The following is a 13608-nucleotide window of genomic DNA, read 5'->3' as shown; positions in this document are numbered from 1 at the left end:
GCTCCCACCATTGCTACGGATGGAACTCGGAGTGGTTGCGTGCAACTGATGCGGCCCACTAGAAGTATGGGCCAGGCCTTATAATGGGCCGAGTCGACAAGCGCGGCAGCCCAGTGACCGTTGGGTTCGGCAGCTTCTCTTCTTTCGGATAGACTTTTTTTTAGCATCTTCTTTCGGATAGACTGATAAGACGACGACGAGCACTGGATCCATTGGGCGATTGATTGAGTTTTTATTATGAGTTTTCCCCTTTTTTCAAAGAAAAAAACCAGCATATTATTATTAGTTTTCTCGGAGCCGCGATCTTGGCCGGCTGGACTCACGCACTCCTCTGCCGTACGAACTGGTTAGCGTTGGGGAATGGTGATCCACTGATCCGATCGGTCATACAAAGCCTCCTCTCCCTCTCCTCATTCTAGAATGACTTGAATTGATTCATCCATCAGATTTGAACAGGTTATTTATCTATCTATATATTCTATATAGATGGAACCCAGTAAGCATCATTTACTCTTATTTCTCTGCGACCACGTTAAGCCGCATCACTTCTATTTTCATTACCGTCAGATTATAAGTGTCCTCTAAAATCCATCCGTCCATGTATCACCCCCTCATCCTCCACTAGCATTAACCATAATGATCATAATCCTCTACTAGCATCACTCATAATGATCATAACTCAAATTACTCTTATTTCTCTGCGACCACGTTAAGCCACATCACTTCTATTTTCATTACCGTCAGATTATAAGTGTCCTCTAAAATCCACCCGTCCATGTATCATCCCCTCATCCTCCACTAGTATTAACCATAATGATCATAATTCTCTACTAGCATCACCCATAATGATCATAACTCAAATACCACTATTGATGGCTTTTCAGCTTATTATCGTCTGACTTCTCTGCTCCCTTCCCGCAATGATAAAAGACGTACATCCTCTCATAGATTTATTAAAAATTTCTCTCAAATCCCGCAGCAATGCGCGGAGAATCACCTAGTTTATTTAATAATAAAGCCGAGGTGAGTGTTCATGACTTGAATTGATTGATCCATCAGATTTCCACTTTGACGGGGGCTTTTTTTTTATTTATTTTTGTTTTATTCCCCTGATGGAAACGGAGGGGTCGCCGCGTGTAACATCCCGAAAATTGACTAAAATAAATCATGCGCTAAAATTTTGCTTTGTCGTTGAGCTCGAGATCCCTCCTTGAAACCCTAACCCCAGTTTTTCCGGGAACTTCCCTATTCCGCCAGATCTTTTGATTCCCCAAAGACCCGACACCCGTATCCAGCACTCTGTTTCCCCTCGACCCGCGCGTCGCGCTCACGCGCGCCCGGGCGCCACGCGTGGCCGACCGCGGCCGCGATCGGCGCCGACGCGCCCGCCCCTCTCTCTCTCTTTCTCTCTTTATTTCTCTCCCCTCCTTTTTTCTTTTTTTTCTTTTTCCCATTTTCTTTTTCTTTTCTTTTCCCTCTCCTTCTCTCTCCTTCCTCCTACCCCGCGCGCTCGATCCCTCCTCCCTCTCTGCTCCCGTGCGCCGCCCGGCCGCACTGCCTGCTCCACTCCGCCGCTCCGGTTCGACCCCCCCCCCCGTGCGCCTGCTCCCCCGCCGCGCGTGCGCACGCGCGCGCACGCAAGCACGCGCCGCGCCGCGGCACAGCCGTGCCCGCGCACTCCGCAAGCACCCGCGCGCACGGCGCGCCGACCACGCCCGCCACGCCACGGCCGCCTGGCCGCACCTGTGCGCGCTGCGCCCCGCCGTCCGGCCCCGCTCGCCCGCGCGCCGTGCCCCCGGTCCGCGCGCGCCACACGGCCGACCGCCGTTGACGTTGCACAGCGGCGGCGACTCCGGCACACCGCCGCCGTTGACGCCGTACGAAGCTTGCCTGCGCCAGTCGTGCGTCGCCCGTCGCGTCCCATCCTGCCCCGCGCACGCGCCTCACCCGCTGCCGCCTTTGACGCTCCACCAGTACCGTGCCGTCGCGCCGCTTCGCCGCCCCCACGCCATTATCGCCGCCCAGAGCCCGCTCCCCACCGCCACCGCCTTGGCCGCCTATAAAAGAGGCCGCAGAGCCCCCCCCCCCCGAGCACCACACCCGCCACCTCGAACCGCGCCGCCACCCCACGCCCCCTCTCCGCAACCCTGCACCGCCGCCGCCGCTCACTCACCCCTGCCGCTGCTGGCCTTCGTGGCCGGACCGCCACGCTCCACCCCGGCGCAAGGTGAGGCCGGGGATCGGTTCGCCTCCCCGCCCTCTCTCTTTTCCCCCTGATCCGGGCCGCCGGCGAGCCCCTGGCCGCCGGGATTGGCCGGCGCAGAGGCCCCCTCCCCCTCCTCTGTTCCCCGCCGATGGGAGGAGGAAGAAAGGGCCATTTAGCCCAAAACCCCCTCCCTTTCCCTTAATTCAGAAAAGAGACCCCCCCACTCCTTGCTATTTTTGCAAAAGAAACCCTATCCTTTATCTGATTCTAAAATCAGACCCCCACCTCATGAGAACATTTATAAATAAGCCCCTGACCCCTTTTAGAATGACCCATGAAGTTTCTAAAATATAAACCAAACTCCTTCCTACTTAATCTTAATTACAATTAGGTCCCTAGACCCCTGTTTAGGCCCTGAACACTCCTTTGACCTATCATTTCATGCGCCGAATGACCCCGGATTAACCTAAAATTTTACCACGCCTCTCTTAACTCAGTTTTGGCCATACCATTCAGAAACCATTCAAAAATAATACTCTATGCTCTATATTTCATGTGTTTCCGAACCGAGCTCGACGACAGATCTTTACTTTTTCTGTGTATTGATTGTGTTTGTTTGTGTGCGCTGTAGACCGCGGAGTGACCGAAGGAGAGCCCGTCAACGAGCTGTACTGTGAGCAGGAGAACGAGGGCCAGTTCCGCGACCCCGAGCCCGAAGGACAGGACTTCCCCGAAGGCTTTGAAGACGGCAAGTTCAATCCCATCCTTTGATGCATGTTGCTGTCCTAGTTTTATAAACACAACCAAATGGCCTGTTTTATAAAGTTGCATATGTTTTACTTGCATGAAAACACGGTTGGATAGCCACCCCTTGATTTGTGATGACCATTCCTTGACCACCCAGATTAATGTCTGATTTTGATTGGACGTTAATCGATATTAGAACGCTTAGGACTTTACCCTTAATATGATTTATTTGATAAAGAAAATGTGTGCGTGTGGGAAGGGATAAAATGTGGATTTTCGAAAGATGAGTATGGGCGAGATGGACGGCATTTCTGTGTGATTTGCCGATTGGTGTGCTTATGCCTGTGTGGCAGGGCAAAGAAGGGAGATATCCATCTTGTCGTGTCTAAGGACCGAGTTGATGTGTCATCTCACCTAACTCCACTATCGTGCAAACCACTCGACCGTTGTATGGGCAACGGCGTAGCATAAATCCCACTAGTTGGTGTGATAGCCATCAGGAGAGCTGGGAGCAACGGGCGACTAAGGAAAAGGGATAAGCCCCGAGTGACTTATGCCCGGTTATACCTAAGTGAACGGTCAATGACCCCTTGGTGCATCACGTGATGGCTAGTCAGGCTTAGCTATGGTGGGTAATGGCTTTGTTGGGATCTACACCGACACGACGGTGTTCGAGTAGTGGTATCCTACTTGTGGGTAAAGTTGCACACCTCTGCAGAGTTAAGAATCTATTTGAATAGCCGTGCCCACGGTATTGGGCGAGTTATGGTGTGGTCACATAACTAGTGTTTCTTTGGGATGGGCTGGTGTGAGTTGTTTTGGAATTGTGTCCGGCAGTTGTGCCGTGTGCTACGACGGACGGGGAGTCCGGTAGCAGTTTAAAATTTGAAACTCCGTATTACTCCAGAAACTGATTTTCAAAAAGGCTTTCCTTAAAATAAACCCCTGCATAAATTATCGTTTTCTGCAAATTAAACCGTAACCTTATCCTTGATTTACCTATGCATAGTATTCTAATATAACCCCCCTCCGTGGGTGTGATTGGACTTGCTGAGTACGTTTGTACTCACCCCACTCTTACTTTTTACAGAAGAAGACCCAGACTTCGTTCCAGACGACGCTGAGTAGGGTTACCGTTCTACACCCAACCTTGCCTGTGGAACCGGCCCTGTCGAGATGCCTCCGCTGTCGCAGTACTCTGAGCCCGTGGTAGACCCTATGTGGTTTACGGTCTGGTGTTATGTCGTAGCTTGGTTAGTTATTATCATCATCTGTATCGAGTGTCCTCCAAGGTTTGTACGGTTTTAAACCATCTGATGTAATAAATGTGGCATCAGCCTCCTGGGACTGATGTTTTGTATCACATTTAAGTCTTCTCTTGTGAGGGGACGCTTCACCGCGTGGACGAACGGGCGGCCGCAGACGCGTGCGCAATCTAGCAGAAGATAAATCCTCCACGTGCCCAGCCCATGGTCGTTTTCATCCATCCGCCGATTCGCATCCGCTAGTGGACTCCTGCTGGACTTGCTCGTGCCGACCTACGCCGACCACAAGAGACTGGCGGCTGGGCCCACGGCAGCCAGCCCAAGCCCAAGCCCACGCCTGGAAGTGGAAGCTTGTGGACTCTTCGGCCGCCGTTCCGTTCCGTCAAGTGCACGTCTGCTCCCACCCCTTCCTTCCCTTCCACCCCTGTGCGTGGCGTCGGCGTCGCTGTGGCTTTCTTTGTGGTGGTGGCCACTGGCCAGGAGGGCTCGGGAGCAGCGAAGCCACACGAAGAGGAGCACTTGTTCTCTTCTTGCCCCTGGTCCAGGTGACCGTTGCGCCTTCCGACTCACCGCCCCTCTTTTTAATTCCTCCCACGAATCCCGTCGATCCCCGAGGGCGGAAGGCAATTGGCGTCAAGATCGGTTCGGCAAGGCAACGGGCCGGCGGAGGCGTGCTCAGGCGCGGCGTGGGATTCCTTCCGCCGCAGGCTCCTTCTCCTTCCTACCAAAGCCCAAGCTAGCAGGAGGTTGCAAGGAAAGGCAAGCTGCCGGCGGGTTTCCTTCTCCCCGCCTTGACGAAGAAGATCATCCAGCCCAATCGATCCGACGCCGCCACCGCGGGCAGCAGCACAGCACAGAGCAGGTGATGTACACTCATCTTCCTCCACCTCCATCCTCCCCTCCCTTCTCTTCGATGCTGCATCCATCCACCCCGTGCCGCTTGCTCTGCCGTTCACTACCAGCTCCGTTCCGCCCCGCAAATCGTCGCGTCCTTGCGGAGTCTATGTATGCGCATACTGTCTTTTCTTCTCTGTTTCTTCCCCCATTGGCACGAGATTTCCCCATTTGGTTTTGGATCGGATGAGCGTGCCTTTCCCTTCCGTTTTTCTTGCTTATACCCAAAGATGGAAACATGTGTGTTCATGATTTATTCAGCTCTCAACTTTACCTTAACTGCTCCACTCTTCCCAACTGAAAAGCCCGATGTAGAGGCCTCCGATTCGCATAAAATCCGCTGTCTTACTATCCACGCCTTGCATGTGCAGTTCAGCAAAACTTAGTTGTTAAGTTAGGCCCCTTTTAAGATATCCCTTTCTAATATATGAGCTCAAAAGAAAACTCTTCTTTTGCGTTCCACCACAACTTCATCCAGCTCAATAATTCAAGCTTTACGACTTATTATCTCTTATTACAACTTACAAGTATGTCGGCAAGAAAATCTTTCCCTTCGGTCAGATCCGCGGCTCCGACGCTTCGGGATGGCCGGCATATGGGCAAAGCTACTAGCTTTCCTCCATTCACATGCCTTGTTCGCAGCCGGCCTGGGGCCTGGACTCACACTTCCGTTATCAGTTCCTTTCCATGTGCTTTTGCTGCGTCATAAGTAGGATTGCGATCGCCATCACCGTGCATTCATTGATTGCTGCTACCTTTCTCCTCTGTTGCACTCAACACCGTGTCAACATCAAGTAAATTTGATTGATTATCAAATGCCAATCAGCTAATGCATAGTGTCATAGACTCTGGCAGCAGATTCTCGTGCCACGTTTGTTCATTTTCAACTGAATGTGGGTGTCTAAGCAAGCACAAATTCATGCGACTGTGATTCAATGTTTTCCTCACAAATATGCTTTCTGTTGGGAGTTGGGGCATTATGTTGCACCCGCGGCACATGGTTCATGCCATCCTTACATTGTACAGTGTTTATATGTGCAGGAGTTAAAGGGCAACCATGGCTACAATCAATGACATAGGCTTCTCCGCAACTTTCAACGTACTGACTGCCATTGCCTTCTTGCTTGCATTTGCATTCCTACGTTTGCAGCCCATCAACGACAGGGTCTACTTTCCAAAATGGTACCTCAGGGGCATGAGAGACAACCCAATCACCTCTGGTGCAGCTGTGCAGAAGTTTGTCAATTTAGACGCGAGATCGTACTTGAAATTTTTAAATTGGATGCCGGCTGCTCTCAAGATGCCCCAGGATGAGCTGATCAACCATGCAGGTCTTGATTCTGTGGTCTATCTACGGATATACCTAACAGGGTATGTTGGCTGCCCTTTTTAATCATTTAGCGCTATTTGTGAAACATATAGCTGTGCAACTTAGACTGGGTTATAATTTAATGCTTGTCCTTCATCACTAATTCACTATTGTTCCTGTCTTTTGATGTCTCTGCACTAATAGAATTTTTACTAATCACTGCAGGCTCAAGATATTTGTTCCAATTACGGTTCTGGCTTTTATTGTTCTTGTCCCAGTGAATTGGACCAATGATACCCTAGAAGGCATGACCGTAGTCCACAGTAATATTGACAAACTCTCGATATCCAATATACCTACTGGGTCGAAGAGGTGAGCAACAGATCATACACTACTTATTTTTTTTAGGCATTGCACTTATCTCCAAAGGCAGAGACCTGGCCGCAAATTTGACATCTTCATGTTTGTACAGGTTTATAGCTCACTTGGCCATGGCTTATGCAATCACATTTTGGACCTGCTATGTGTTGCGGCGGGAGTATCAAATTATCGCCAACATGAGGTTGCGTTTTCTTGCTTCAGAGAAACGCCGGCCAGATCAGTTCACTGTATGATCTTTTAACTCTGCTACTCTTTTCCTGTTTAGTAGGTTTGGATCAATATGTTTACTTTGTGCTGCATATTACATTGAATAATTGAACAAATAGATACACTCTATATAAATTTCAAGTTAATAACTCTGCCAACTCTGCACATGCAAACTTGGAGTTCTCCATCATCATCTAACAAATCAGATTCGTTTTCAGATCCATCTATTACTTGGGTCTAACACAAACGTTTCACTGTGCGTTCTAGATATAAAGCATGAGACCGGCTGCAAATTCTACACATTTCCTTAGATCCTATTCTGAAAGTAAAAAACTTTCTCAGATCAGAGCTATATTTAGAGAATTGTCATGGTAAGTTGATGTGCGTTTGAGTTGCTAATGTGAGTTACTAAATTTTCAATGTCTTTTAGGTCCTTGTGCGGAATATACAACAAGACCCCGATGAATCAATCAGTGAGCTTGTGGAACATTTCTTCCTTGTCAATCATCCTGATCATTATCTAAGACACCAGGTACCTTTACTAAATTGCGGATATGGTTACTGGCCTCTGCATTGCTACGGCTTTGCTCTTTGTAATTTCTTTCAGCCCATTATGCAAATATAGTTGCTCTTTTTTTGTCTAGAAATCCTTGTTTCTGCAAATAAGAAGTGATTGAAAAGAGAATTCTTCTATTAGCATAACTCCTATTTTTGTTAGGTTTCTTGTCTATGCAAGTTACTAGTGATCTGAAAAGGAACTGATGAAAAAAAGATCATATGATGTGGAAAAGTATGCCATCTTATGAGATTGAGTAGAACAGATGTAGAATGTCATATCCACAGTTTTCTTTTGCTGCTTCACAAGTCATGTATTTTCTTTTCATCCCATAATTAGTAGTGCAGTCTTTTCTTAATTAACAATGGTTTATATTACGGAAAAATATTAATATCTTTCTCGGTAGGTGGTTTACAATGCAAATAAACTTGCTGATCTGGTTGAAAAGAAGAAGAAGATGCAAAATTGGCTTGATTATTATCGACTCAAGTATGAAAGAAATCCATCAGAGAGGCCTACCACCAAGGTTAGTCTGCAAGAATAATTAGATGGCCATTTCTTCTTTATTTTCCTTGTCAACCTTGATTTCTTCATCTTGAAACTGGAATGTTGCATTAGTATCTTTAATTTTAACTCAGTGCCATTTACCTGAGCTTTGTTCCAGACTGGCTTTCTTGGATGCTTTGGCTCCAACGTCGATGCTATTGACTACTACAAATCAGAGATTGAGAAGATAGCGAAGGAAGTAAGTTGTTGCCTCTGTCGTAACATGATCAACTTACCATTCACCTGTGTCAAAGTGTTGAATTGACCCTTGGCTAGATTATTAGCCATTGTATATATGCTTTAGATACTTTACATACCTTCTTATTTTGGTAGAATTTATATTGTTTCCAAGTTTTGGATATTTCTTCTGTGTGTTAGATTTTGTTTACAGTTAACATGACTTCAAAGTTGAGAAGGTAGGGAATTAAGTTGTAGCATCTGTGCTAATAGAATCATAGGACCATTTCACCTCCACTAAATTAGCGGTATACTTCTTAATGGATCTTCTTATTTGACTGGATTTATATAATATCATTGCTAGTTCTGGATTCTTTCTTGGTGCATTAGATTTTGATTCTTCTCGATACACAGGAAGCTGAAGAGCGTAAAAAGGTCATGAAGGATCCAAATTCAGTTGTGCCAGCAGCATTTGTTTCATTTCGCTCCCGTTGGGGTGCAGCAGTCTGTGCTCAGACCCAACAAACCAGCAATCCAACAGTCTGGTTGACTGAATGGGCTCCAGAACCTCGTGATGTTTACTGGAATAATCTATCCATCCCATTTGTTTCTCTCACAGTCAGGAGGTTGATAATTGCTGTGGCATTCTTCTTCCTTAACTTCTTTTATGTTATTCCAATAGCATTCGTACAGTCTCTTGCAAACCTTGAAGGAATAGAGAAGGCCCTTCCATTTCTAAAGCCCTTGGTTGAATTGTAAGTTCCGCAGGTCGATTATTCAATAAATTTGTGTCAGTTCCTTAACTTTTCAGCATAGCTGTAGTTTGATATTTTAGATGGTAATACTTTGCGTGCTCTTTGGATAACATTCCCTAATTTCTGCTTGTGATCTATTATGCAGAAAAATGATTAAATCATTCATCCAAGGGTTTCTTCCTGGAATTGCTTTGAAGATCTTCCTTATAGTGCTTCCCACTATACTGATGTTTATGTCCAAGTTTGAAGGACTGATATCACAATCTTCTCTGGAGCGGCGATCTGCATCTAAGTACTATATATTCTTGTTCTTCAATGTGTTTTTGGGGAGCGTGGTTACAGGATCTGCTTTGGAGCAGCTTAAAACCTACCTTCATAAGTCAGCAAATGAGTATGTTCTGGTGTTCTGCCATCCTGTGCCTCCACATGTACTTATGTACACAAACTGTTTAGACATAGCTGCGTCATACGGCTACAAACTCCCATTACACAATTGAGTTGCCCCTTTGTTTATAGAGGTAGATTTGGTTGCCTGCTAGGAATATGGTCTATATTATTTTGATCGATATAATTCTTCTCCATTAATTGATTTTGGGAAAAAAAATATTAGAGTAGCAGCGGTGCCTTCTAAAGGAATGAAGAATTCATATGTCTAGGCTAACAGCAACACTGTTGATTCTAGCAAAAAAAGAAATAAAGAAAAGAAGAAGAAATAAGTAGACAAAAAGACAAAAATGTTGGGCCGTTCGTCGGTCTATGTGATAATAAAACTTGATGTAGGAGGCAAGCTGATTGTTTGGTGCTGGAGTGCTGCATCCATTCCAAAATATAAGGTGTTTTAGTTTTGTCCAACTTTGACCAAGCTAGTTTATAGAAAACACCTTACATATGGAGGGAGTTCTCGGTAAATTTGGCATCAAGACCCAACTTCTCAACATGTTGAAGTGTCAGCTTATGTTTGTTTTCATTACCATGCTCCAACGTCCTTGCATTCTCTTACTGAAAGTAAATGGTGGTCATGGTTTCTGGAGTGTGACAATATTGCTTGTTCTGCAGGATACCAAAGATCGTTGGTGTATCCATTCCAATGAAAGCAACCTTTTTCATAACATATGTAATGGTTGATGGGTGGGCTGGTGTAGCTGGTGAAATATTGAGAGTGAAGGCACTTGTATTCTACCATCTGAAGAACTTTTTCTTGGTCAAAACTGAAAAGGACAGAGAAGAGGCAATGGATCCTGGCAGTATCTGCTTTGACTCGTGTGAACCTAGAATACAGCTATACTTCTTGCTTGGCCTTGTTTATGCTGCGGTGACACCATTCATCCTTCCTTTTATATTGGTGTTCTTTGGGTTCGCTTATGTTGTCTACCGCCACCAGGTATGAGACTCTCAAAAAGAGTTTACAATTGATTGCCAAACCCACTGAGGGATATTTAAATGATTTTGTTTGTTTCCTTGTCTGCTTCTCTTGTTGCAATGTGTTATCAGATAATAAATGTGTACAATCAGCAATATGAGAGCGCGGCGCAGTTCTGGCCAAGTGTTCATGGGCGTATAATCACGGCGTTGATCGTGTCACAATTGGTGCTCCTGGGACTGCTGAGCACAAAAGATTTCGAGGAGTCGACACCAGTGCTGCTTGTTCTTCCTGTGCTGACCTTTTGGTTCCACAAGTACTGCAAGAACCGCTACGAGCCGGCGTTCGTGAGGAACCCGCTGCAGGTATTCCTCTCCCCGTAACAGCATATACTGCATCGGGTATGCGTGTGCCGCGTTACTGATCGAGTGAGCAATACTAATGTCTGAATAAACTCAAACTGAAATGGAACGCAGGAGGCGATGCGGAAGGACACCCTGGAACGCGCCCGGGAGCCCAACTTCGACCTGAGGACGTACCTGGCCAACTCGTACCTGCACCCGGTGTTCAAGGGCGGCGACCACGACGATGACAGGTACTCGGTGGCGGACGACGACGGGTGGATGGAGGAGGAGGTGATCGTGCCGACCAAGCGGCATTCCAGGAGGACGACGCCCGCACAGAGCAAGTACGGCGGGTCCGACGGCCTGCAGTCGTCTGTGCCCGAAAAATCATAGTGCGAGGCTCTGTGCATTGTGTACACGATCAGTAGTAGCTGCTAGCGAGTCTGTACAGAGTGAAAGAGGGGGATGTTGTTCATCGCTTGGTTGTTCACTGCTCAACCAAGCCGAGGGAGAATGCTGAGCTTATTGGAGAAAAGTAACACCAAAACAATCTTCTTCCAACCAGGATGTACCACAGTTAATGTTGTATGTATCTGAATTAGTATCCACCTCTCTATATACATGCATCGTATGTCTACCTTGCCCGTTACCATTCTGGCAATCGAAACAAAAAAAAAAGACAGTTGAGAGAACACTCCTCCCTCCCCAGAAAAAAAAAACAAAGGAAACTCTCAAAATCTTGGTCAGTCATGGAACTGAATTGCGACCGCCAGGCGATGGATCTATCATCAGTCATGCCACCTGAGAAGCATCACGACGCATCGCATGGCGATGTACACCTTGGACCTCTGCTCCTTGAGGGATCTGCTGAACCCTCCAGCCGCTGCCGCCTGCCCTCCTCTCTGCCGCCGCATCCCAGCCTTCGTCTTCATTCTCAGCTTCCTTCCTCGCTGCCGACTCTGCTGTGACCAGCAATGGAGGACTCTACAAGAACTGGAGAACACAGCAGCTGTGTTGCTTCTTCTAATTGGGGCGCGACTGGCTTGCTGTTTCCGATGGCCTTTATATAAGCGCTTGGTTTGAGCAGATGCAGATCACAGAAGAAAAAAAAAAAGCTGCATGATGCAGTCAGCCACTTGCAGGATCATCGTGGCATCACTGGCAACCCACGCCTGCTTGCCGCTTCACCATCAGACATGGCAGTGAAAACTAGCGCTTCTTCTCTTTGTACATGTATTATCTTACTTCCTGTCTCCATGGCTACGATTCCTCTTGTCGCCCACTCGCCCTCATCATCAACCAACCTCTCATGTGCTGATCATGGCATGCGAGCTGCTGCTGCTGCTCAGTCGTTGCTGCTGCCTCCGACTCCGATGAGATCGCTGTAGTTTAATCAAGGTCGGTCCGATGGCACGGCTCCTCCTCGCATGCATCAGGCACTCTGCTGACAGAGAGGGGGGCATGTGGCAACGCATCGCGGCGTTGCAGGGAGGGACACCAAGGTCTCGCGTGGCCCTTGCCGGCCACATTCGCATCAGGCTCCGGCACGAGGGCTCCGCGAATCGCACACGGAGATGCCCTGCTTGGTTACCTGCCCGCGGCGAATATTTCTGCTCGATCTCTGCTGCTGCTGCTCACGTACCATACCATTAAGATTACAGGCTTACAGCAAGTTACAGCTAGTTGCGTCGGAGACACCGCACCACCACCCTGGCCTGTAACTCCAGCAGCAGACAAGAGGGAGGTGCCTGAATTTATTGTATATTACCACGTACACAACGGTCAATGAGATGTAAAAACAGCTCTAATTTGCTAGCAGTAGAACATAGTATAAACTCCGGGGAACCAGATTTTAACTGAATTCATCAGCATGACAGGGTTGCATTTCAATTTGTCAAGATCTCCAAACAACCCAAGTTGTTAGTGCAGACATAAAAACTGGGAAATAAACTCAAATTTTGCAGGAACTAGAGAAGAACTTCAGATAGGTGAAATTGTTTAATCAGAAGCTATCTAGCAGGGTTGCTCCCACCTCACCCAGCTGTGTTGAATTGAGGGTCCCGTCTGCAGATGAAGCAGACGAAGCCACTGCATCTAGATGCCTTGTTCAGTCTCTAGAGTCTAGATAGTAACATGCAGGTATAATCTTCAGCTGTTAGTTCATTCTGCACTCTTAATTAGCTTCCTGATCGACTCAGGAGTTGAAGTACATGCATGGGAAGACAAGTTAAGAAGCAGATAATCCATGCACGCATGGAGATGTCATACTGTAGTTGGCAGCAGATGATCGACAAATGTACCGGAAAATAAAGCTCGCCTAATTCTGATGCAACAGGGCAGGGCATGCGGCGCGACGATGCAGCTTATATGCACGGGGAATGAGCAGGCACTGATGAATCACACAGATCGCCTGATCCTGCTTGCAGCTTGTACGTAGGAGGTTTCCTGCTGGCCTCTGTCGATCAGCGTCAGGTAGCTTCGAAGCGTGCAGCTCCATGCCCTCCATGGCGTTGCAGTAGGGCACTAGCATCGCTTGCGCCATTGGTGCTAGCTTCGTCTTCCCTACCTAGCTAGCTATACTCCATCGCTGGTCGCCTATTTGCAGGCGCCGGGCGGTACTTATTACTGGTGCCGATTCGCAGTTGCGAGTGCGTTGGCCGCGGCTGCTGTCCTCGCCATGCAGATGCAGTGCACCGGCGATTAGATGAAGTCATCATGGGGACATGCAAGCATGAGAATGGAGGAAGGAAGGAAGCAGCAGCCGGCCGGAGGGAGATCCACCCGACACGGCGCGCGTGGCCGACAATTGTAGCAGATGCCGAGCCTGCTGCCTGTGTTTTTTTTTAAGAAGACACAAAAAA

The 13608-nt window shown here is 47.7% G+C and overlaps 1 protein-coding gene across 1 annotated transcript; it reads left to right on the top strand.

The window, feature by feature from the left end:
- Window positions 1-4667: 4667 nt before the first annotated feature.
- On the top strand, window positions 4668-11384 carry LOC120664403 (CSC1-like protein At3g21620). Its single transcript, XM_039943613.1, has 12 exons — window positions 4668-5080; window positions 6154-6483; window positions 6647-6793; window positions 6894-7029; window positions 7440-7541; window positions 7972-8091; window positions 8230-8310; window positions 8703-9043; window positions 9189-9434; window positions 10100-10424; window positions 10535-10768; window positions 10880-11384. The coding sequence occupies exons 2-12, from the start codon at window positions 6170-6172 to the stop codon at window positions 11138-11140; spliced, it is 2307 nt and encodes a 768-aa protein (XP_039799547.1). The 5' UTR covers window positions 4668-5080; window positions 6154-6169; the 3' UTR covers window positions 11141-11384.
- Window positions 11385-13608: the final 2224 nt, after the last annotated feature.

This window comes from Panicum virgatum, chromosome 3N (assembly GCF_016808335.1).
Source record: "Panicum virgatum strain AP13 chromosome 3N, P.virgatum_v5, whole genome shotgun sequence".
Taxonomy (NCBI): Eukaryota; Viridiplantae; Streptophyta; class Magnoliopsida; order Poales; family Poaceae; genus Panicum; species Panicum virgatum.
This window is presented reverse-complemented; position numbering and strand designations above follow the sequence as displayed.